Source organism: Equus caballus, chromosome 1, assembly GCF_041296265.1.
Source record: "Equus caballus isolate H_3958 breed thoroughbred chromosome 1, TB-T2T, whole genome shotgun sequence".
NCBI lineage: Eukaryota > Metazoa > Chordata > Mammalia > Perissodactyla > Equidae > Equus > Equus caballus.
This window is the reverse complement of record NC_091684.1, coordinates 61,020,038-61,045,647: the sequence shown is the minus strand read 5'-3', so window position 1 is coordinate 61,045,647 and position 25,610 is coordinate 61,020,038. Positions and strand designations below refer to the sequence as shown.

The 25,610-nt window shown below is 39.9% G+C and overlaps 2 protein-coding genes across 9 annotated transcripts in view; one reads left to right on the top strand and one right to left on the bottom strand.

The window, feature by feature from the left end:
• Positions 1–1,962: 1,962 nt before the first annotated feature.
• On the bottom strand, positions 1,963–13,298 carry ANAPC16 (anaphase promoting complex subunit 16). Of its 7 annotated transcripts, none has more exons than XM_001502853.6 (4): positions 13,143–13,298; positions 8,478–8,646; positions 3,516–3,590; positions 1,963–2,787 (listed from the first exon to the last, which is right to left on the bottom strand). In XM_001502853.6, the coding sequence occupies exons 2-4, from the start codon at positions 8,617–8,619 to the stop codon at positions 2,672–2,674; spliced, it is 333 nt and encodes a 110-aa protein (XP_001502903.2). In that variant the 5' UTR covers positions 8,620–8,646; positions 13,143–13,298; the 3' UTR covers positions 1,963–2,671. The 7 variants fall into 7 exon arrangements, with proteins under 7 accessions (XP_001502903.2, XP_070083032.1, XP_070083034.1 ...); XM_070226931.1 differs by having other exon boundaries at positions 8,133–8,646; positions 13,143–13,283; XM_070226933.1 differs by lacking the exon at positions 13,143–13,298 and adding an exon at positions 12,572–12,977 and having other exon boundaries at positions 8,133–8,646.
• Positions 12,759–25,610, top strand: part of ASCC1 (activating signal cointegrator 1 complex subunit 1) — a 113,695-nt gene continuing 100,843 nt past the window's right edge. Inside the window, exons 1-4 of one of the 2 annotated variants that reach the window (XM_001503779.7) lie at positions 12,759–13,074; positions 14,682–14,826; positions 16,429–16,528; positions 21,025–21,122. In XM_001503779.7, coding sequence (XP_001503829.1) covers positions 14,715–14,826; positions 16,429–16,528; positions 21,025–21,122 — 310 coding nt within the window. In that variant the 5' untranslated portion in view covers positions 12,759–13,074; positions 14,682–14,714. Of the gene's footprint in view, positions 13,075–13,308; positions 13,654–14,681; positions 14,827–16,428; positions 16,529–21,024; positions 21,123–25,610 lie in introns of those variants that run through there. The other variant, XM_014733195.3, reaches the window with a different exon arrangement.

Here is a 25,610-nt window from a genome sequence, read left to right as displayed (position 1 = left end):
CTGGTCATTAGCTGCCATCTGCCCTCCTGCGTTCCTCCTTGCTCATTTAGGTGTCCCTCAAGCATCTAACTACATGTTCACCATACTGAACCTTAAAAAGCTATGTAGACACTAACATATAGCTAATTCCTATCAGTTCCTAAAGGAAGAGGCTGTTCCTTCATTGTGCATGAGACTCCTTGTCACCAAGCACTGGGAGGAAGAAGGGGAGGTAGTGACAAGGCTTATTTCCTCCAGGTAGTTAATTCATTTTATTATTAAAAAAAAACGGTTTTAGGATTTCTCTTTGTACAAGGCACTGGGTTGGGCTCAGGGGGATGCAGCATGGTGCACCTAAAATAATCTTAGCTTTGGAGTCTGGCAGACTTTGAGTTCAAATCCAGACTTGGCCATTTTCTTAGCTATGCAGCCTTGGCAAGTAATGTTTGCTCTCAGCTTCAAGTTCCTCTTCTGTATTAGGGGGTACTACATAACTTGCAGCATTATTGAAAGGATTATAATTAATGCCTGTGAGTGACTGACACATGAGTGTACAGGAGGTGACAGATGAGCAACAAGGTCCATCTTCAAGCCCAAAACATGGTAATAGGCGTTGTGGATGCTGAGACATAATGACCAATAGAAAGGTGCAGAGAGGGAAGGGCTGTCTTGAAAAACAGTGGTCTTGTTCCTGGCAGCACTCAAGTAGCAACTAAATGATCACTGTGAAAGGTGCTTCAGAAAGCATTTCTGTTTAGGATCTCTTCAATTTCTAAGAACATAAAAAGAAATGTCCAACTTAAAGAGAAAAATACTCTGTAAGTTCAAATACCAAAGGGGAAAGATGAGGGAATACAGTGTCTGTGCTGGACAGTTTCACAGGTGAAACAAATGAAAGAAAGTTAGTGATTGCTTCTAAACTCTCACTGAAAATATGATTTAAAGGTTTACTACAGTCTAGGTATTTTTAATTTTTACTTTGGTAATCAATCAAGATGGTTGATGCTAAAAAGTACAATGTTAGGAAACTCAATGGCTTTCAAATGTGAAACTTGTTTGGGTTTGAGAAATAACATGGAAATAGATGAGTTTGTGGGCTGGTAATTTTTGTGGTCAGATGTGCTTTATAGAATAGTGGGCTGAATTATCAATCAACTGCAATCTTCTAAGTTCCCAGATTTTCTTCTGCCTGGGCTATGTGACCACGAGCAGGTGTTTAACTTCCTGTGTTCAGAATCCTTACCGACTCAATGAGGTCACCACCTCCTTCCCTGTCAGGTAGTATGTGTTAAACATTTTAAACTCCTGAGATTGAGGCCAATTGCTACTGGGATTATATGTATTCATGATTAAGCAACCCTAAGCAGGTCAGGTACAAGTTATTACTGAGGAGAAACGCAAATGTTGTCTGAGGCAAAATCTGCATACAATCTAATAAATGATTCTCCTAATTGCGCAGTGTGGACCCTGGGGTCCCATGAGGAATAACAAAGGACACCTCTTAGCTTTCTAGGTTTTTCCCTATCATGGTATAAAAACCTACTCAGATATTGTTTTTTTCCCTAAAGATTGGCACCTGAGCTAACAATTTGCCAATCTCTCTCTTTTTTTCTCCCCAAATCCCCCCCAGTAGATAGTTGTATACTTTTAGTTGTGGATCCTTCTAGTTGTGGCATGTGGGACGCCGCCTCAACATGGCCTGATGAGTGGTGCCATGTCCGAGCCCAGGATCCGAACTGGCGAAACCCTGGGCCATGGAAGTGCAGCTCGTGAACTTAAGCACTCGGCCATGGGGCCAGCCCCACCTACTCAGATATTGATAAGATAAATTCACATACTTCTGTAAGGACAAATATCCCTGAGATAAAGCAAGTCTACCATTTGCTTAGGAGAAATGGTTTTTAGATTCCCTTCTTATAAAAAGCAATTTGACCTCTTCCCCCCTCCTAAATCCCTGAGACTTTGAACGGATAAAGAAACCAATTTGGAGCTCTTTCAAAGGATTTATTTGCTACAGAATTGCTTGAGTCCACCAAGATGAACTCAGAATTTCTGTGTTTAAAAGGATTTTGCTCACTGCTTTATTTTTACAAGTGCTTCAACATTCAAAAAGCAATTCTTTTTGCCAGCATTTGGCATGTCTAGAAGAGGTTAGAAAAAGTTAGAATCTATAGAATTAGATGTCTAAAAATAGGAAAAAACCCAAACATTTAAAAATTCCTCATTTGGACAGATCCTGAGTTGAAATCACATTCATCTGCAAAAAAGAACTGTTTTAGGTCAGAAATGCTGTATTTTATAACTCCAGATCCTGACCTCAGACTTCACTGGTGGAGGATTCCAGGCACTGCATGAATGATAGGAGAGACACCATTCAGTTGGCCAATTCTGGCATGTGTCCTACCTGGCTTGTGAAGTTTTATAAACATCTCTTAAACTCAAACCTCATAGTTCTCTAATGCCGATTGTCTTAATCTGATTCTCAATCCTTTTTTAAACAAATAAAAAAAAATTTTCCCTGCAAGGTCACACATAAGTATTTGTTGCTTTAGATACAGAGAAACCAAGTATGGATGTGAATTAACAATTCAGTGATGGAGCTGTGTATCTCTGGATGGCTATGTAAGCTGTAAGAAAAGTCCCTTGCTGGCCCTGCACTTGCTGTGCACCAGAGGTGACCATCCAGGCAAGGTTAACCTGAAGAGGGTGTGAACCCCAGCAGCTGCTCGATGGGTTTAAACCGCCACTCATCTGCCTCCAGCTCTTCTACCAAACCAGCTAGTTTTTCCATCCGAGCAACTTGCTGATCTGTAAAGAGTGAAGGAGGTAATATATACATGAGATAGTCACCAACCACCAACATAATCATTGGTTTAAAAATAATTTCTAGAAGAATTTTTTCCCTCAATATTCTAGTAGTAATGGAGTCTTATTCTATGTTGGTCAGAAGACTTAATCTTAAAAAAAAAAAAGTAATACTTATCCTCCATGCCATAGTGACTTGTGTACTAAAATCCTAGGGTTATGGGCAACTGCAACCTTTCCCCCCATATTACACTTTCAATGGAGAAACGGTCTGCGGGGCGGGGGGGACAACACAGTTCCCTGATGCACAAACGAGGGCCTGGTGAGGTAATGATGGAACAGAAGAGGTGGCACCACGATCTTCGAGTCCAGATAGAACATGAGGTATTATATAAATGTTTGAAGATGAAGATGATAATGGTAAAACCAGTAGAGGACAACATTAAAAGAAGGTTTCAGAAAGGAGAGGAAAATGCAACACAAGAGGAGTAGGAAGCATCGACTCCCCTGGAAAACTAACCCTCCCGACTCCACTGGAAGCCTTAATGTGGACATTATATCCAGATTGAGACAGAGAATGTTCTTGTTGGCAGGTAATTTACAAAGTCCACTTACATAGTTAAATTTCAGGAGTTTTTGTCACAGAGCACACTGACCTTTCTGAATCTCCGTCTCCCACTCCCCCAGTAAACTTATTCTCATAGTTAAGTACACAACACTCACGTGCTTACCATGTTTCACCTGTTTAAGCGTAGATGCCACTTGATAGCTGAAAACAGATTCGCAGAGGAATCTCTCAGAGCCATCTACAAACAGAAGAGGAAAAGTTTTAATCTGCTCTAAGGGTTTTATGGCTTCTGATAAACCAAGTAAACGTGTCCCTTCTTTTCCATGCTTTTCCATTCAGGGTCTGGTTTTTAGTGTTTACAAAGAGGGCTTCTGTTTCATTTAGAACTAAACTGCTCTGTTATAAAAGCTACTTCTTCTATACCGAGAATATTAAAATAGTCCCTCTACTTATTTAAGAGTTTAAAAATAGCATTTAAAAAAACAAAAACAAGAAACCTCAGTTTGATGTCCTGGTTAACATTTTCCCCCTCCCAGCCCGATGGTTTCTTAACGTTCTCCTGTTCTGTATGTCAGGCAAACACTGACAGCTGACGCATTTGGCCACATGGCTCCTGTGCTATCAAAATACAAAGGTACACCAAAACTCTAAGTCATTTTCATTCTAAAAAAGTAAAGCTGAGGGAAAAATAGCTGTTGTTGATTTTTAATATATCAAATTACATCACTATGACCATCGCAAAACAATGCTGGGAAATTTCATTCTGTAAACGCAAACTGTAACCTTGATATTCCAACTGAACCAAAACCCTGGGATTTGGATGGCGATAAGAGTATGGTGCAATTGTAGAACCTAGCATTGTACTGGTGCCAAGAACTGGCAAGAAGAAGGTGGCTAACTCAGTCACCACAGCACATGGAAGATGATTGTGAAACAGAAGCTAGCTCATGTTCTTCCATCAGGCAAGGGCTGATACAGCAAAACATACCCCAAAAGAGCTCATGTTGGAGAGTGCGACTTTCACAAGGGTAGCAAAAACCATTTGGAGAAGGTGTCTTATTGCAAAAATCCTAAAACAAATGGAGGGAGAGGACACAGCTGTCTTTTTTTAGATGGTGGTTCATGCCAGCACCATTAGGTGTCAAGACCTCACTCATCAATCATGGGTTGGTGTGTCAGCCAGGTATTAAGTAACGAGACAGGACTAACACATTCTAGCTTTATGCTGAGTTTCACACAAGGCAGACCTTATTTCAGAAGTCACGGCAAATAATAAGAAAAACTACAGATATTGTATCCAAATGGCTTGAACATACAACCAAGAGGGCTTCTGTTTAATATTATCTTTAAAATTAATGCAAAAAAATGAAAATTATTTTCATACATAATACATTTCAACATATATATTATATATTATTTCAAAATATAATTTATTTCATAAAGTAATGTACACTTTAGGGAGAGTGTTACATTCTTTAAATTCAACCTCTTTTCTACATATTGTGCTATATGGGATACGATCCTATCTCTGCCTCCCACCCCCACTCCTCTGGCTGAATGTAAGTAATTTGTGAGCAGATATCCAAACTGAGCAAAAAAAATTTTGTTTTCAATTAACTGAGTATTATACTGACTGTCCAGTTTAAAGATCTAGGTAAGCTAATGACATCACTGAGTTTTTTAGATAAGGGCAAAGGGCAGTGAAATAACTGACTCCCACTATGGGAAGAGGAACTGTGTGAACATTTGACACCAATGACGCAATTTATTATGTCTCTTCTGTGTCAATATGCCAGTGTTCATTATCCTATTCATACCCCCTTGCTTAAAGAGTCAAATTATAACTCAAGTTTTATTTTAGAAAGAGCAAAGCAGAGAAAATTAGAGCTTACTCCTCAGGTGGTTTGATCCTGAACTTTAGGATCTCACACAAGGCAGGGTGGATTATAGGCTATAAGGATCAGGCCAAGAAGTATTTGGAAGCTCTTGGAAGTCCTACCTCAAGCTTACATTTAATCACACGTGCCATTAGCATAAAATGCTTAAGTTCTAACATTTGCATATTTCCCTTGGTAATGAACTTCAAAGCAAAAGGATATAAGCTAATCTTTCAAAAAGGCACCTGCACAAGACTTTGCCACTCTATATGCCTATGGAACACACTTTTGCTGATTTGCAGCTCTGTATTAACCACAAGTCCACTGCTTCTTAGCCACATCCTATTACATATGATATCTGTACCAATCTAAAGCCTGGAATTTCTCCAGAGAGGAGTCAGTCTGGGGCAATCTGTCTTTCATTTAGAAATTGTAATCAAACCCTTTGTAACACATCAAGTAGCAACATATTAGCTTTCCTCTTAAAGGGACAAGCAAAGGTTATAAATAGTGAAAAGTTCAGTAAATTGCCCAAATTTAACACCATTGCCAACTCCAATAAATAGGATGCTAACAAATTCATTTAAAAGAATATTACCTCATAGCAGGAAATCAGACAATGCTAGATAATTTACACTTCAGTGGCCTACAATGTCACTAAAATTCAACCACTTCTGGGCTGGAAAGCAGTCTCTAACTTGCTGACAACTGGGTGAGGACAATCTTAGCCAAGGGCAAGAGAATGCTGACAACTGCTATATACTGCTTATGTGAGATGTCTGTTATCAGAGAGCAGATGCATGAAAAAGTTAATTTACAAGGTTAAGTACAGGTTATTTGGCTTTATTATTCTAGTAAGAGGATGCAAGATCAAGTTGAACCTGTTAAGATTATAAACAGCATGCAACTTTGATTCCTGATCGCTTTGCCTTACTACTTTTCCTTACTCTAAACAGGTAACTCTTCCTACTTTATTTTCATAGTTGATTAAACTACATACTGTAAGAAAAATGGTCAGGTACAAATGCATTAGATTAACTGCCTAATAGTATCACCTATAAACATGGTAGAAGATGCTTCGAAATCCAACATTCTTATTAACTCACACTTAGGAGTACTTTTTTCAATTTAACATTCTTGATTTCACCAGGATAGTTCAGGGATTGCCATCTCTAATTTTTCATAGTTTGTCCTTAAGTGTAAGCAGCTTTAAAACATAGGTGAAACTTTAAACCTGAGAGAGAGAAAACTGTGCACTATAAATTTAAACTTAATATAAATTCATTCTATAATAGAAAGCCAACACATTCCTTCATGAAGCACAGTGGGATGGAATAAAAATGGATAGAACTATAACTTGTTAGGACAGCAACATTCAGACCAATCTCAGAAGCCTTTCTTCTTTAATGTTCCCAAGTAGTCTGGTGTATACTGACAAAGAATGCTGATAGCTTTGAGATTAAGGAGGTACCTCCTGAATTAAATTCCTCCTGTAGCTGGACTTTAAATGACTTCAATTTTAGAGTACATCATTAAACATTGATTCCTCTTCTGCTGTTATAAAACTCGTTAAACAATTTAAGTGCCTCCAACTTTTGTTTTGTGGCAAACTTCCTTAATACCAGGTCTCTGCTGCATATAATTCAAATCATAATATATTTTTAGTGCAAATATAGTAAACAAGGCCCCAATTGTTCACTACCTCTAGACTCAGTGATACTAACTCAAGTATTCAGTTAACACAATTGAAGAGAACAAAAAGGCAAAGATAGAAGTACATACACCTCAGATGGATCACTAACTACACTACCTGAGTCTACTTCACACATCATGATTTGAACCAATTTTAGGGAGCCTTATGGTCCCAGTCTTCCCATGTTTTCCTGCCACAAATGATTCTTCTGTTTGCCCTGGCTTAACCCCAAACTCTGCTTTTTATTATACCTGATATAAATGAATAAAGATCACCCCAAAACGCTGACTCCTACCTATAGTTTGTACATTTCCCACAGACATTTCCAGATTAATTTTTAAATATACTTACTGAAATTTGCAAATTTAAAGCAAAAAAGATCAATATAATTAAGCACAAAAGTGCTAGAATCAAGCAGATTTTGAATCCTTAATATGCTGTTTGTCAATTTTTTTCAAAGTATGTGGAATAGTTTAATAGTTAAAGACCACTTTCATGAGAATCCCCTGTATGTTAGTCAAAATGAAGATTCCTGTGCTGTACCTTAGACTAATTTAGAATCTCTAAGGTGGGCCAGAAATGTGCATTTTATTTTTAATTTTTTTGGTGAGGAAGATTGGCCCTGAGCTAACATCCACCACCAATCCTCTTTTTTTTTTGCTTGAGGAAGATTGTCCCTGAGCTAACATCCGTGCCAATCTTCCTCTATTTTGTATGTGGGATGCCACCACAGCATGGCTTGACAAGCGGTGTGTAGGTCTGTCCCCAGGATCTGAACCCACAAACCCTACGCCACTGAAGCGGAGTGTGCAAACCCAACCACTATGCCACTGGGCTGGCCCCCAGAAATGTGCTTTTTAAATAAGCTCTTCGGGTGATTATTAGGCTTCCTATTAAGAATTTATTGGCCTAGCTCCTAAAGTGACATGAATCTGATGAATTCCGGGTGCCAGTGCTATTTCATGCTTACAGTCTAAGCCCTGATCTTGGCCAATCAGTTTGCAAATGTGTGCTGAATAAGATGGTGGATGATTTCATGCAAATCCAGCTCCAGTGCTAGACAAACTACACAGCACTGTCCTGCAGTAGGCCAGGAGACTCAGCTTCCCATAAAAGAGTAATAGATTAGTTCTTATTTCTTAGAACCTCTTTGATGGGGTGAATCTGTCTGTAGATTAATTACATTAGAAAAATACATCAATCTACTAACCATAGGGAGGCAGACTCGTGCCAGGATACAGCAAACTGGAACAGGAGGTCAAAAGAATTCCTGGTTCCAGTGCTAATTTTGTCTTTAACATGGTCAAATCACTTTTCTGGGTCCACATAACTCTAGATGACCTTCTTATTTTCCAAAGTCTTTTTCAGCTCCAAAATTTTGCTTCTGGAGAAAGATTTGTGCTTTAAAGATATTGTTTTGAAATGAGGACAAGAGATGAAATGTGGAGCTGAAATCAGGGCAAACTCGTCTCTAATCCACTTAATAGCTTCTTTACAATTAATATTCATTGCAGGTCTGAATCCAATTATTCAGCACAAAGCAGCATGAGATCACCTTCTAACATCTCTCCAGCTCCTTTTGGGTAGGTGAAAAGGGCTTTCCGTGGTGGGGCAAGGTCTGAGACACTGAAACCAGATCCAGTGACAGAACTTCCACTGACCCCACCAGCTGAGGAGGATGATGAAGAGGCAGCCATTTCCTCTCTAGTAGAATTCTCACTTCACTACAGAGAAAGAAAAACAGCAATTGGCAAGTTTATGGAAGTGAGACTGACAACATTTCATTCTAGCTGCCATAAAAGCCAGCATACAGTTTAGTCAAGAATTAGCTCCCCTTTTTTCCCCTCTCTACTCCCACAGTCTTTTATTGATGCCTCAGGCCAAAATGTCACTCAAGATTTTAAGTGAAAAATATGTTTACTCTTAGTTTTTCTACTTAAAATACCATTTCCTACTATTAGCAAACTGTTTATGTCACTTGGGATTGACTGCGGGTGATTTATGGGTTATGAAGAGGTGGTAAGGCAGTGCCAAAGTAGCAATTTGATCGAGGAAATAAATTATATGAGGATAAAACAACCATGCCTCATAGGACAGTTTGTCTTGGATACATCCTGACCAAGCCACACCAAGAAATTCAGTTATAAAATTTTCCAAATAAAATTCCAGAATAACACTGTGTTCTGTTCCCAAGGAAGGGGAACTGGGTAGGAAATACATACTGGCCCTTTCATTAAAAATGTTAAAAAACTTTTTCATCCAAATGTAATACCCAAATTGATCACTTGGTGGCATCCCATAACTGGAACAAGATAGCTCAGGAAATGATCTTAGAATTCATGTTCTATTAGGAATAGAGCAGCTGCCAGTGTTTAATCCTATGTCATATAAAAAAATCCAAATGTAGGGGCTGGCCCTGTGGCTGAGTAGTTAAGTTTGCATGCTCTGCTTCAGTGGCCCAGGGTTTTGCAGGCTGGGATCCTGGGTCCAGACCTAGTGCTGCTCATGGGGCCATGCTGAGGCGGTGTCCCACATAGCACATCTGGAGGGACCTGCAGCTAGAATATACAACTGTATACTGGGGGGGCTTTGGGGAGAAGAAGAAGAAGAACAAAAGATTGGCAACAGATGTTAGCTCAGGTGCCAATCTTAAAAAAAAAAAAAAATCCAAACATAAATAAGAGAATCTGTACTGAACACATGCACCTTACAAAAGTTCAAGACAAAAATACTACTTTTGCTATAGAAAAACACAGTTACAAAAGATTCTAAAAGTGTATGTTTTCTGAAAAGAATGGTTTTAGTACTGTGCTAATAGAACTTTCTGCCATTATGGAAATGTTCTAATGTTCTATTTCTGTGCTGTCCAATGTGGTAGCAACTAGCCTCATGTGGCTATTAAACTACCATGTCTGAAGACGCGTATTTTTAGTTTTATTTAATGTTAATTAAAATTTAAATAGTCACATGTGCATAGTGATTACTGTGTTGGAAAGGGCAGCTCTAGTATTTAGACAAAAAAATGACTTTACACTGAATTATACACTTTAAAATGGCTTAAGGTTAATTTTATGCTATATGAATTTTAGCTCAATTTTTAAGAAAAGAAAAAAATGAACTTAAAAAGATTTTAAAAATGTATTTCCCTCTTTAATGGCCAGAGAAAATTTTAGTTGAATTTTTTTTGCTAGTTGCAAAATGAAAACATTTGTTTAAAAAGTTGAAAGTTATTTTTAAAGTTTACAAATAGAAAAGATGAGGGAGGGGCCGGCCTGGTGGTGCAGCGTTTAAGTTTGCACGTTCCGCTTCTCAGCGGCCCGGGGTTCGCTGGTTCGGATCCCGGGTGCGGACATGGCACCGGTTGGCACGCCATGCCATGGTAGGCGTCCCACGTATAAAGTAGAGGAAGATGGGCATGGATGTTAGCCCAGGGCCAGGCTTCCTCAGAAAAAAAGAGGAGGACTGGCAGTAGTTAGCTCAGGGCTAATCTTCCTCAAAAAAAGAGAAAAAAAAAAGATGAGGGAATGCTATGCAGATATAAATCCTATACACACATAATCCAGGTTCCTAGCAAGGAAAATGATACACTGTACATTTCTGAAATGCTGGCTGTGCTGTTTCCTTAATTTAGTGATGATGATTTAAGGCTGTCAGGGAAGCAGAGTTTAGTTTCTGATTTCATTACATGTCTATAAGTAATACTGATTAATACTGAAGTGGGATACGGTAACAGTAAGGCAACTGCTATAATTAGAATGTCAGGCTATTTAAAAATACAAATTAATGACATTTTCAATCTTGCTATTAGATTACCTTTCTTTTTTTCTTCAAGCTCTAAAACTTTCCAAATTGTATTCATATTCATAGAGGTGACTTTTCAAGTTAGATGCATATCCAATCCTTTGGACTACACTAGCTTAAAATACGGCTTGACAAGTTTTTAAATCCTCTTTTAAAAAGAAATTAAGAAGTAATGGACCAGGTCCAAATTTCTAAAGTGGATTCCTGCTGGGGTCCCAATAAAGTATATAGACAACTTAGCCATCTCTTGGAGAGTAGCTCAGTCTCATTTCCCATCAGTTCAGAGTAGAACCTACTGTGAACTCTTGATATATCTCACCTAAGACTTAAAACTCTAATCTTTTTCCTTGATATATGCTCTATTCAGTTGCAAATGCAAGGAATACTTTATATTTTGAAATCAGTTGCTCAGCAGGGCACTCAACCAACTGCCAGAGTGAGGACAGCTTCAAACGCTAGACACAATGTGACTTCTAAACTGAATATAATCAAAGGAATTCCCTGTCATCCTATTTTCTTTCAAACTCCGAACTACTATCATTCAATACACAAAACAGCCAGGGTTGAAAACTGGAGTGCAGAATTAGCACAAAGCTAACTTTAACATAAATAAGCAGTTTTTTGCTGAGGTGGAAAGATACACCTAAGTAATATCTGGCTTTAAAGATTTTAGGTTAAATTTTGAATGCTATCAGCAGGTGGTAACAGTAGTTAAAGCAAAACTAACAATAAACTCTAGTTTGTAACTGCTCTATGAAGGGAGGCATTCTAATCACCAGAACCAAACATAATGGTTGGCCTATATTTCATAGCTATTGACTTAAATAAATGTTTGCTAAATGAATTAAACATTTCATAGGAACTACAAGATTCCTTAAAGGTCATCTAATCCACCTCCCTCGTTTTAACTTATTTGCTGCGACTTTTTTCAAGCAATGGCTTTGTTGGCACATCATGTGCCATGTGAGATGTGAAACAGCATAGGGGTTAAGACTCAGACTCTGAGCCTCCTGGCCTGGGTTCATGTTCTAGTTTTGCTACTTGACTTGCTGTATAACTCTGGACAAATCACTTAACCTCTCTGTTGCTCAGCTGCCTCATATCTAAAATGGAGATAATATTACCTACTTCATAGAAGTGTCATGAAGGTTAATATAATTAAAGCATTTCGAAGTTATAGGCACCGTAAACACTTAAAAATTTTAGCCATCCAAAATCACTCATGGATATATACTCCTGAATCTTTTTTTTCTATGCAGATCCCAGTTTTCATACTTACGACGTCCTAACATACTTACTCATGGGAAAAGGTTTAATTCTCTCCATTTGACACAGAGTCACCAAACTACTAGAGGGGAAAGGGTCTGCTCAGGAAGAGGGAAAATGCTCTCCATTAATGCACTTCACACTTTCATTTTAAGGTTCATGATCTTAGGAAGAGTCCTGTGATCTAGAAAAGGGGGAAGGAGTTGTCTTTCTACCCTCAAGGCCTTGCACAGGACCTGGATCACAACGTTTCCTGATGAACGATGAACAAATTACAGAATACAGGGCTAGCAGCTCAGCAAGGTTATGCAAGGGTTAGAGAAGCTTGGGGTCACGAGGGTCGGTCCATTACTGTTTTCTTTTTCTTCCTCATTCTGTAAATCTAGTTACACAACTCTCTCCCACTAGGCCGCCAGGACCCAGGGAGTGCTCAGTAAAATTCTGTTGAATGAATGAATATCGATGATGAAGTAACCTGGGGTTTAGCTGGGACTACTGACAGTAGAGATCCTCATAGGGGAGCAATGCTATTTTGGGGGACACAGCATGGCTGTGTGCACACTAAGATGATTAAACACTTACTTCACGTAAGACAGGGACGACCTCGTATTCATACTTTCCTTCCTAGCAGATCTATGCGTATTTTCTTAAAAAGAATTCTTCGTTTTGAAAAAAATCTCCTTATTAAAAAGACGCTGAAAGAAGTACCCTGGTACAATTGCACATTATTAGAACCAATCATTAAATTCCATCACCGACAAATCGTTCCAGTGCGTCCCGCTTAAACAGCTGATTACCGTCCAAATAGGGGTTGCGGCTAAATCCAGGTGGGGTGGAGAACAAGGACTTGAGAGAGGAGGGGTCAGAACGCCAGCGTTCCCAATCTAACTCCAAGCCACATCCCCCCCACCTCCCCGCTCGGTCCCAAGGGGACGACGCCACAGGCGCCGTCCCACTGCGCAGGCGCCGCCCCTCGGCCCGCATGCGCACTCAGTCTGGCGCAGCCAGAGGAGATTTCCTGACACGCCCTCTGCAGCAGGCTCCTGTTTCTCCTCCTACCTTCTCCATTTTACTAGTCCCTGCAGGTAGGATCCCAGGGATCAACTCCCTATCCACCAAGCTTCTGAGGGTCCCTGAGCCCTAGGCCACTTACCTCAGCGGTTTTGGCACTTTCCCCTACAGCCCCGCCCCCAGGGCCAGCCGGAGCGGCCGCGCTTCCAACGACGAGGACGGCGGCGTGCTCGCGCCCGTGCGGAGGGAGCCGGCGGCGGCGTGCGCGCGTCCGTGCTGTGGTGGGCGTGGCCGGGGCGGAGAGGCGTGGAGGACGCGCTCCTGGGGAGCGCTTCCGGGTCCTTTGGCCCCTGCGCCTTACTTCGGTTTGTCTGCGGTGGCGGTTACGTCTTCTCTCAGTTTGGCGTGCTCGTTATTTCGCTCGCTTTTGTGATTCAGGGCTTCGCCTCCTCCGCGACATCGCACGCCTTCTGCTTTCCTCTCCCTCTCCAAACGACCACGAAGCAGGGTTAAATTGGCTGTGCCGCTTTCCTTCCTCCTGAGCAGTCTCGAAGCCCGGGGCTGTGTGAAAGGCGGACGAAAGCGACTGCGGTCTCTGAGGCAGCTCTCTGCTTCCAGAGCTTCTGGTCTGAAGGCCCGGTCTTAACATTGAGGTCTGCCTTTGTGGAGAGCCTTGCTTTTTTTTTTGAGAGGTTCTGGGGGAATAAAGCACTAGGGTGTAATGTCATTAAGCTATTCCTAATAATACCCCATCTTCCCCCCATTCAAGTCGGTTTACCTTCTAAGTTATTTCTCACAACGCAAAATCTCTCTTTGGTTCCATAAGCAAACTACCAATTAAACTGACTTATGTTCTGGGGGTTGGATTAGTGTATTTAGTAAGGATTGATCTGTTTTCTTTGGGACTCTTCACGTGTTTTGGGTTTCAAGACTATCCAGCCTATGTGGTAGGAACACTGGTTGAATTTAAACACAGCTAGCCCGTAAGGAACCTTTCCTTCCTGAATTATTGATTGATTATGTGGTGACTAGAAGCTTGACTTCTCACTGATGCACAGTTTATTGGACAGTGGCCTATAGAAATTGGATTCCTCCCCTCAGCAATGTATTATTGGTTTGAAGAACCACGTTGGTTCGGCCATATTTTAACTGTCTTCATAGGCAACTGGATCTAGTCATTGAGTGTATATTTCAAGCACCTCTAAAAGTACTTAGGGGCTTTTTTTCCCCTGAAGGATAAGTGTATTAAATATTCCTAATTCTCTTAATTATCATGCTGGACGGAAAAGGTGAAACACTTTGCAAATGGTTAAACACAGAAGGTTGCATTTTGTTTCTTTTAAAGTAATAAGCAGACCTGTTCTCTCTTACACAGTGATGGGCAGGCTGTATGTAAAGGGCTCAGTACTTTTTAATCATCTTTTTTGGAGCACTGAACAGTTTATAAATTGTTGTCTAGAGTGAGCCAGGAATGGAATAGTGTAGTGGAAAATGCAGCAATTGGCTTAAAACAGCTTACAGATAGGGGAAATCTAATGGAAACACTGCTCGTTTTGCTTAGGATGTATTGAGAACAGATGCCCAATTATGGTCTTTCAGGCCTACATAATGATCCATATGATAGAGATAGAGTTTTTATTTCTGATTGAAACAAAAGGTAAGGTGATGATTTATTTTTCAGGATTTCACTGGAATATTATTTGGGAAACGTATCATGGAAGTTCTTCGCCCACAGCTTATAAAAATTGGCGGACGGATTTACAGGAAGAATCCCATCCAAGAACAGACTTATCAACATGAAGAAGATGATGAAGACTTCTATCAAGGTAATCCTAGTTGCTCTTTGGTCAGATTAGAAGTAAAATGTTCTCTGTATTGTAAAAGCAATTCTTTGTTTTGTTTCAGTGTGCTTCTGTGTAAGCGCTGAAATTTGAGATGTTTGGTCTCTCATACCTCTGTTCGTGGTGATGTCTTAGGGGACTGATGAGTTTGGGTTTGATGAGGTGTTCTCAGTTGCAGTTCATAAGTCAAGTTATGTTATCTTTCTACAGAGGCTTAGGTGTAATAAGGAATAACTTTAGTTAACTATTAATATTAACCATTAATATTCTGTGACAAAAGTTGCTTTATCTGTAAAGTTGTCAAGTAATATATATCAATTATTAAAAGAAGTGAACATATGTAAAGTATTTTTATCCTCGCCCAATAATGTTAGCTGTTACTGTTATTGTCTTATTTTTTCCTCTTTTGCAGATATATTCAGGCAGTTCCAAATATACAACTAACATAACTTTATTATTATCTAGGGACAATTTTAAGAAGTAAACTAAACATTTGAGATGATTATAAATATTTTCAGGCTAATTAACTTTGACTTGGGTTTAATGCATATACAGGCCCTTTCAGGTTCTCTGCTTCCTTTTTCTTTTGGTTTATGAGCTTTTCCCCTGGCCCTGAGCCAGGGGGTTAGTCTTCCCTGTGGTCCTCCCCATTGTTTTCCTTCATCCTTCGGGTCTTGAGCTCCTTTATTTCACCTCCTCCTTTCTCTTTGTCTTGGCTATATGGAGTAAGTTCTTCCAGTATAGCTCCTACCTCTTTCACTGACGCAATTTCGTGTCTTTTTTTTTTTTCGAGAGGTTTTTTTTTTTTTTCTGCTTTATCTCCCCAGACCACCCCCGTACACAGTTGTATATCTTAGTTGCAGGTCCTTCTAGTTGTGGGATGTGGGATGCCACTTCAACGTGGCCTGACGAGTGGTGCCATGTCCGCGCCCAGGATCCGAACCCTGGGCCGCCGTGGAGCGCTCGAACTTAACCACTCGGCCACGGAGCTGGCCCCGCAATTTTGTGTCTTAATACTAAAAAGCGCCGAGTTGTGCATTTTAAGAGGATGAGTTTTATGTTATATGAATTATATCTCCATAAAAAAATGTTTATTGTGTCTTAGCCTTCTGGGAGAAAACAGTTAAATAGTGGTGTGTATATACTACTTTTTCAAGGTTCCAAGACTGAAAGATTTAAAATAGTCCCCCTTTTTTTTGGTGAGGAAGGTTGTCTCTTAGCTAACATCTGTGCCGGTCTCCCTCTATTTTGTATGTGGGATGCTGCCAAAACATGGCTGACTAGTAGTGTGGAGGTCCACACCCGGGATCCAAACCTGCAAACCCTAGGCTGCTGAAGTGGAACACGCGAACTCTACCACCACACCACCAGGCGGGTCCCTAAAATAGTCATGTGTTTTTTATTGTTTGTTTCTCTTCTAAGTACAGGTCAGAAGGAGTGTCAGAGCAGTGTGCTGCAGTGTGAAGTGTTGGGCTGTTTTTTTGTGTGTGTATTGCTTTTCTTAAACCTTGAGACTGGTTGACAGCTGAAGAGAAGACTTGTCCACAGAGCAGCAACTCTGAGCAGGGGGTTATGCTTTCTGTGCAGGCTTCATGGAATGTGCAGAAGAGCCCTGTGATGCCTACGAGGTGGTCCAGACCCAGCAAGGTTTCCGGTGTACTGTGAAGGCCCCCAGCCTGCTCTACAAGTGAGTGAGGGCCCTGGCAGCTTGACGGGGAGGCACTTCCAGGAAACTCAGCGGGAAGCTGACTCTTCTCTTTTCCATACTTATTGCAGTGCTTGATTACTAATGACAAAATAGTTTGGTGTTTTATGTCCTAGAATTTCTAAGGACTGATTGCAGATTAGTTTCATCATTTCACATGTATCACCAAGTCCTGTTGATTTTACCTCTTGAATATCTTTTTAATCTGTCACTAATCTCTTTCTTTACTGCCACTACACTGTCTCTTCTGTGGATTACTTCAAATAGCCTACTTACTGGTCTCTCCACATTGATGCTTGCTCTCCGCCCAGTCAGTTTTTCACATTGAAGGTGGAATGATTTTTTTTAAAGTCAACTCTGGTTATTTTACTACCTCTGCTGAGGATGGAATTCTATTTCATTAGAGTAATGTCCAAAATCTTGCACATGACTTAGCCAGGCCTGTATTTTCAGCCTCAGCTAACACCCCTCTTTCCCTGGCTTCGCACTTAAGCCCAGCTGGTTTTTTCAGTTCCTCAAACATGCCATACTCCTTCCTCCCTTAGAGCTTTGGCATATACTCTCCCCGTTGCCTCATAATCTTTCCTCTTCCTTGCCTAGTTATATTCTCCTTCCTCAGGGAAGCTCGCTTAGACACCGGCATCCCCACCACCCACATTGATTACTGTACTATGTATTTTCTTTTCTTTTTTTTTTTAAAGGTTGGCACCTGAGCTAACAACTGTTGCCAATCTTCTTCTCCCCTACCCACCCCCCCCAGTACATAGTTGTATATTTTTGAGTTGTGGGTCCTTCTAGTTGTGACATGTGGGATGCCGCCTCAGCGTGGCCTGATGAGTGGTGCCATGTCTTCGCCTAGGATCCGAACAGGCGAAACCCCGGGTCACCGAAGTGGAGTGCACGAACTTAACCACTCAGCCACGGGGCCAGCCCCCCATACTATATGTTTTCATAACACCCTCTACTTTTCCTTTGCAGCATGACTCAGTCTTGTTTATATTTATTTGTGCGCTATTTGATATTTCCTCCATTAGATGGGAAGCTTCTTGAGGGCAGGAATGTGTTTGTTCCATTAATCTCCAATGCTTGTCAAAGACTGATATGTTTTTTCCCAGAGTCATCTTTATAAATTGCTTGGAAACTTTGATTACTTCAATCTGTGCTTGCTTGCTTGTGTAATTGCCACATTCTGTCCTATATTAACCCCTAATATCGGTAGCTTCTGTGGCTAACTGGCTTCTTTTGGGCTTATACCTCTGAAGACAGGCTGGTCTAGGAAGTCCATAAATTGTTTTCTGTATTGTACCAAATTAAGTCTGTCCAAGCTCCGCTGTGAGAAGAGATCTACAAATGTGGAGTCATATACCTTTAAGCTCCTAGAGGCAAATAGTTTGATTTTCATCAACATTGAGAGTATTCTGAAACACCTATTAATGATGAAATTCTTCTCCTGGAATGTGGCCAAATGGGAAATCAAGTGCTAACCCTGACAGCTCACTTTCCTCTCAGGCTCCAGTGACATTTTCTTCTAAGAAACATGATTTTAGGAAGTCATGGCTTAGTTTCCTGATAACATCAATGTAACACGTCTTCCTTAATGTGTAATATGCTACTGCTAAGGTATGTAAAAATTCCTTAGATGTCTGATTCTAACTTGATGATCTTTTGAATTCTATATATTCTAAGTGCTTGTTATGTTCCAGAAGACCTGCATGTTAGATTAGGTGTTGGTTTTGCTCAATTCTAATTAACAGACAGTATTTACTAGGAAGATTTATTTCTTATGAATCATTTCTGTAGGCTTATTTGGATCAAGGAAGAAATTATTTGACCAAACTAATTTACAGAGCCTAATGGTGGTAACACCTGTCCATGAACTAGATCTAATGCTGTGGTTCCCAACTTCAGGTACATGTTAGAATCACCTGGGAGGCTTTTAAAACTCCCCTTACCTGGGTGCACCCCAGACTAGTAAATTAGAATCTCTGGAGCTGGACCCAGGCATCATTAGTTTTTGAAGCCCCCTGGGGGATTCTGGTGTGTAGCCAAGATTAAGAACCACTTGGATCTGGTAAGAATTTCCACTTATGTATTCAATAAAAGAAGTCACCCTTTCACTGTGTATCTGTATTATTGTAGTGGATGTTTTAGACTTCCCACGTTTTTTGAGTCTGCCTTACTCTTAACTGGAAGGATGCCAATATGAGCTTAATAAGGATAGCATGGACTGCACTGAGCTATGTGCCAGTCACTGGGAAGCCCTTTTATATATGATCGCATTTAATCCTTACAACAACTTTATGATGCTTAGTTATTATTCACTCCATTTATATGTGAGAAAATAGACTTAGAGTGGTTAAATGACTTTCCCAAGGTTTGTGTGATTCTAAAGACTCTTTAACCTCAACCACTTCCTTTTCTAAGGTGCCTAGACTATTAATGAGACTTTGAGCCCACTACTTTTTGTGATAGGCTTGTCCACTAGCTACATGCTAACAGGAGGCTGGTTGAAAGCACCCTTTGCTGATAAGGCCTGGAAAGATAGAGGCCTGACAGAGTTGGTGCAATAGAATCTCTAGCCCAACACAGAGGAAAACCACATGGAAATTGTGGCATTCCAATTCTCTTCTAAACATCTTGTTTATTTAAAAACTGGCTTACTGCAATAGATCTTAATGGAAATAATCAGACTTAGTTATCCCATGTAAAAACAAATGCACGATTTTATTTTATTTTATTTTTTATTTTTTGGGGGAAGTTAGCCCTGAGCTAACATCTGCCCCCAATCCTCCTCTTTTTTGCTGAGGAAGACTGGCCCTGAGCTAACATCCATGCCCATCTTCCTCTCCTTTCTATGTGGGATGCCTGCAACAGCATTGCTTGACAAGTGGTACATAAGTCCACACCCAGGATCTAAACTACCGAACCCTGGGCCGCCGAAGCGAAACATGGGAATTAACTGCTGTGCCACCGGTCTGGCCCCCAAATGCACAATTTTAGACGTAGTCACCCGTGCTATTGGGTACTGTAATTGAAATCATAGAAGCTGAAATACTGTTGATGATGGGGACGTTTATTCTCATAACTTTATAGTCCTGTGATGATCTATTAGTGCTTTTTGGACTCTGAAACTTCTCTCCTGGGATCCAGTAGTCTCATTTACTTACACATCTAATTACTGTGGGTTCCAGAAGATAACCTTGGATTGTCAGAATTATTTATACTTAGGACGTCTAGGCACATAGTGTAAATGAGTCAATAGATGATTGAAATGGAGCAGATGAAAGACAGTAGGGACTGATGGGGATTGTGGTGAGCTCATGTTCCATTTTTATTTCATTAATTTTTTGCTGAGGAAGAGTCACCCTGAGCTAACATCTGTTGCCAATCTTCCCCTTTTTGTATGTGAGCTGCTGCCACAGCATGGCCACTCACAGATGAGTGGTGTAGGTCTGTGCCCAGGAGCCAAACCCATCATCAAAGTGGAGCGCTCCAAACTTAACCACTTAAGCCACTGGGGCTGGCTCTCATGTTCTGTTTTTAAAGACAAGAGTAGGCTCCAGCCTATTGTAGCCATGAGTTGTCAGATCTTCTAATTTTTTAAATAACCTAGAAATCTGTATTTTTAGGTGAATTTTCTCAATTTTTAGGTGAAATCTTCCAAGTAAAACATTTCTATGTGCTGAATTCAGCCTGAGGGTTACCTGTTTACTTGCTGTGCTTTTGAATCTATCCTGAATAGATGACCCTGCTCTTTGCTAAGCTTTTTACTCTTATCTATTAATCAGTGATAATTCCTTTAGGATGAACTCATAATCTAGATGATTTGCTCTCCAAAGGACAAGGGTTTCCCCCCTCACACTATAGACCCATTGGTTGTTGGCAGTGCCCTTTGAGACTGTACCAGCTTTCCTTTCACTGAACTGGAGACCCAGATTTTGAATTTAATTTTGAGAGGCGAACTGGTATTGGGCATAGTTACTCTATCTATACATTGAATTGGCTGTCGGGCATCATTTTGCCAGTTAGTGTAATGCAGCATGTTCTGTAAAGCTGTATGTCTTATAATTTCCTCTACAAAAATTGAGCTTTTACTGAAGTACTTTCTGTAAGTGAGTATCTCTGGCCACATTTTATTTATTTTAAAGATTGGCACCTAAGCTAACAACTGTTGCCAATCTTTTTTTTTGCTTTTTCTCCCTAAACTCCCCCGCCCTACATAGTTGTATATTTTAGTGGTGGGTCCCTCTAGTTGTGGCATGTAGGACACCGCCTCAACATGGCCTGATAAGCAGTGCCGTGTCCGCACCCAGGATCTGAACTGGCAAAACCCTAGGCCACTGAAGCGGAGTATGCGAACTCAGCCACTTGACCATGGGGCCAGCCCCCTACATTTGATTTAAACATGATGGAATTCTTTATTCTGTTACAGATTGACTTAATATCCTTCCATTAATTATTTTTTCTTTATATTATAGGCATATAGTTGGAAAGAGAGGGGACACTAGGAAGAAACTAGAAGTGGAGACCAAAACTTCTATTAGCATTCCTAAGCCTGGACAAGAAGGAGAAATTGGTAAGACTCAGTAAACATAAGTGGTAACTGCAAGCACTTTTGCATGTGTATGGAATAATGTGACCCATCTTAGGTGTCGAGTGGCTATATATATATATATATATATACATTTTTTTTTTTTTTGAGCAAGATTAGCTCTGAGCTGACATCTGCTGCCAATCCTCCTCTTTTTGCTGAGGAAGGCTGGCCCTGAGCTAACATCCATGCCCATCTTCCTCTACTTTATGTGTGGGATGCCTACCACGGCATGGCTTGCTAAGTGGTGCCATATCCGCACCCGGGATCTGAACCGGTGAACCCTGGGCCACCGAAGCGAAATGTGCACACTTAACCTCTGTGCCACTTGGCCGGCCCCATCTTTATGGGCTTCTATAGCTATTGGCCTTTTTGTGATATATCAGTATCAACCTCCCAAATGAGGGAAGATGTAGTTGTACAATCTTGTCTTGAGTACCTGGGCCTTCATTTTATGCTTTACTATGCACTGATGGAATAAAGCTTCCAGATCTCAATGAGTATTAGGAGATTTCTTTTATGCTTTAGTAGCTTGAATTGGAGTTGGTGAATTGTTTCAAGTTAGAATTAGAGAAAATCAATGAGATCAGCAAATTTGAAATAAAGTTCAGCCCTTTCCATAAATGTTCTCTTGTTCTTAGCTTGCTTTGTAGACTGGAAAGAAAATTCTGAGAGTAATGATTAAAGTAACCTGTTTCGAATAACTGCTCAGGTGAGAAAAAATAGTATAGCAATATAAATACAAGTTAGAAAGTGATTGTCCCAAGCATTGGTATGAGCCAGGGGCACAGACTTGTGTTGTAACATGGCTTTGAATGAGGGGCACTATAGGGATAAAATTTTTAAAAACTTACTCTAAAACGATAGGGCTTTTTCAAAGTCAGATAAGTGCAGCAGCTTGCAATAATTCATTTTCCATGAACACCCATAGATTGTATTAAGTTTTTGGAGAAAAAAATTACAAGTTCTCTTCTCCTTTTGCCCTGTGTGAGAATAATCACTGTGACAGATAAGTAGCAGTTGACTTTAGAGCAGTGCTGTCATGATGGGAATGTTCCATATCTGCACCATCCAGTACAGGAGCCACTAGCCACGTGTGACTGTGAAGACTCGAAATGTGTCTAGTGTGCTGAGGAACTGAACTTTCAATTCTGTTTAGTTCTAATTCATTTTACTTTGAATTTAACTAGCTGCATGTGAGCTCCTATATTGGACAGCAAAGTGTTAGAGTTTTCCCCAGCCCTTTGATAGCTTCAGCAAACTCTAGCATACGAACTTTGATGACATTTTTAAAAGATTTTCATTAAAATAAATATTCGGGGGCTGGCCCCATGGCCAAGTGGTTAAGTTCGCACGCTCCACTGCAGGCGGCCCAGTGTTTTCTTGGTTCAAATCCTGGGTGCGGACATGGCACTGATCATCAAGCCACGCTGAGGCAGTGTCCCACATGCCACAACTAGAAGGACCCACAACGAAGAATATACAACTATGTACTGGGGGCTTTGGGAAGAAAAAGGGAAAAAAAAAAAAAAATTCAGTTCATTAGAATTACAGATACAAAAACTTGGGTCTTTCCTTAAGTTTTAAAGTTCAAGTTACAAATATTGAAGTAATTTTATGATTGTATTAAAGGTTATTTCTTTATCTAGTTTTTTCTGATTGTAAAATTAATACATGTTTCAAAAAATGAAAGCTTGCAGAAATTATATAAAGTATAAAGGGAAGTCTCTTGTAATATGAATCTCAGACATAATCACTATTAACAGTTGAATATCTTCCCCATGTTTTCTATCCAGATAGTAACATAAAAATTTTTATTGCAGTAAAAATTATAACATGGTATAAATGTGGAGACCTTAGCCATTTTAAGATGCTAGAGTCATTCCAAAGTTCATCTAGAAAAGGGTAAGCAGGTTGTAAATTCCATTTTGACTTAGAAAGTACAAATATTTCAGTGTGAAAAACAAGTGTGTCTAATCGTTAAAAGTAGGAATTTATTGGAACTAATTTAATTGAAAAACAAGAGAATAAACCGGCTTATTGGTCTTGTAGGGAAGAAAGGATATAGGAAAATCAAATTTATTGGTTAGAGTAAATTCAGTTGTGATGTGAAATCAAGACTGCAGTTGCATTGGTGTGGTATTTGCTGTCATTTATTCATTTTCTTTTGCCTCTCCTAAATTAGACAGACTAGAGAAGGAAGTGATCTAGTAGGTTTTCTTTTGTTTTTTTTGAGGAAGATTAGCCCTGAGCTAACATCTGCTGCCAATCCTCCTCTTTTTGCTGAGGAAGCCTGGCCCTGAGCTAACATCCCTGCCCATCTTCCTGTACTTTATATGTGGGACGCCTCCCACAGCATAGCTTGCCAAGCGATGCCATGTGCGCACCCGGGACCCAAACCAGCAAGCCTCGGGCTGCTGAAGTGGAACGTGTGAACTTGACCGCTGTGCCACCGCACCGGCCTGATCTAGTAGGTTTTGATTTGTCCTCTAGTCAAGGACCTGGTCTAGTCTGTTTTGGAGTCTTAGGTAAAGGGATAGAAGAAGATGCTTTTAAAATAATATCGTCATTGTAGATGTACGGATGGCCAATAGGCACATGAAAAGATGCTCATCATCGCTGATCATCAGGGAAATGCAAATCAAACCTACACTAAGATATCACCTTACACCCATTAGAATGACAAAAATATCTAAAACTAATAGTAACAAATGTTGGAGAGGTTGTGGAGGAAAAGGAACCCTCATACACTGCTGGTGGGAATGCAAACTGGTGAAGCCACTATGGAAAACAGTATGGAGATTCCTCAAAAAATTAAAAATAGAACTACCATACGATCCAGCCATCCCACTACTGGGTATCTATCCAAAGTGCTTGAAGTCAGCAATTCCAAAAGTCCTAGGTACCCCAATGTTCATTGCAGCATTATTTACAATAGCCAAGACATGGAAGCAACCTAAGTGCCCATCAACAGACGAATGGATAAAGAAGATGTGGTACATATATACAATGGAATACTACTCAGCTGTAAAACAGAACAAAATCATTCCATTTGCAATAACATGGATGGATCTTGAGGGAATTATGTTAAGTGAAATAAGCCAGCTAGAGAAGGATAATCTGTGTGTGACTCCACTCATATGAGGAATTTAAAAATGTGGACTAAGAGAACAGTTTAGTGGCTACCAGGGGAAAGGTGGGGTGGGGGGTGGGCAGAAAGGGTGAAGGGGTGCACCTACAACACGAATGACAAACATTTAGGTACAACTGAAATTTCACAACATTGTAACCTATCATTAACTCAATAAAAAAAATAATAATATCATCATTGTAGTTAGGGAATTGGTTTTTTAAAGTTTAACATCAATGCCTTTAATTATATTCTTCCTACATATTCCTTGTTATAGTCCTTAGACCCATGCCACGTAAATTCTGGTCTCAGGTATTTGTAGTTGTAGAATATTTCTAAACTCATCATATTTGCTGTTTAGTCATTGTTTAATCAGCTTTGAATCTTTTGTGGAAATCCTTCTATCTGAGCACCTTTCATGTGCCCCTTTCAGTTTTCTGTGTTACAAAAATGAAAACATCTTATTAGTCTTATTCTCTACCAAACCACCTATGAATGAGAAAGAACAGATTTAACATTTTGTACCAAACTTTTACAGATATAAAACATAAATATGAGTTTTAAGCTTCCCTTGCCTCTACCCCTTTTTCTTTTAGTTTCTTATCATGTTTTTGATCCTTGGCAGAGATAATTATAATTTCTGCTTTCCTTTAATTTTGTCCCAGTTTGCCTTTGAACCCTCCTGTATCAGTACTTCTCTAGCATAGTACTTGAGTGCCTGCTATGGATACTTCCCTTCACTGGGCCTTTGAGTCTTTTGGATTCTTAAAGTATTCTATCTGATAATATAAATAATGTCATTAGAAAACATCATATCTCTATTTCTTACATTTTTAGGTTATTATTTATGTCACCTGTTTACTTAGGCAAAAGGCAAACAGTTCTCAGGCTTTCTGTTAATTAATTCATTCACAATTTACTTCTTTTCCTAGAAATTTCCATCATTTCTCTACAACAAAATGGGTATGATACCTTGATTCTTATTAAGAAATAGAAAGGTTGTTCTTAGGGAAAATATCAAGTGCTTTAATGGAAAGTATTAGGACAAATAAATGGAAGTATTTCTTTAACTTCTGCAGTTGCCTGGAGGGCACAAGCTTTGTGGTCTTGAAAGTATATAGCACATTTTACTGCTATTACACTTAATACTTCAATATTTTATAGCATATTCAGAAGTCTGTCCTTTACTCTTTAATAAATAGTCTGTGAAGCGCCAGTTTTGTTCATTGTTCACATCTTTAGCACCTTTCCTTAGTCTCTGTTTTGAGCCAAACCCTACCAGTTATGGAACCTAGAAGTTTAATCTCTACTTAAAACAGAGATTGTGTAATCCGTAAATGGTT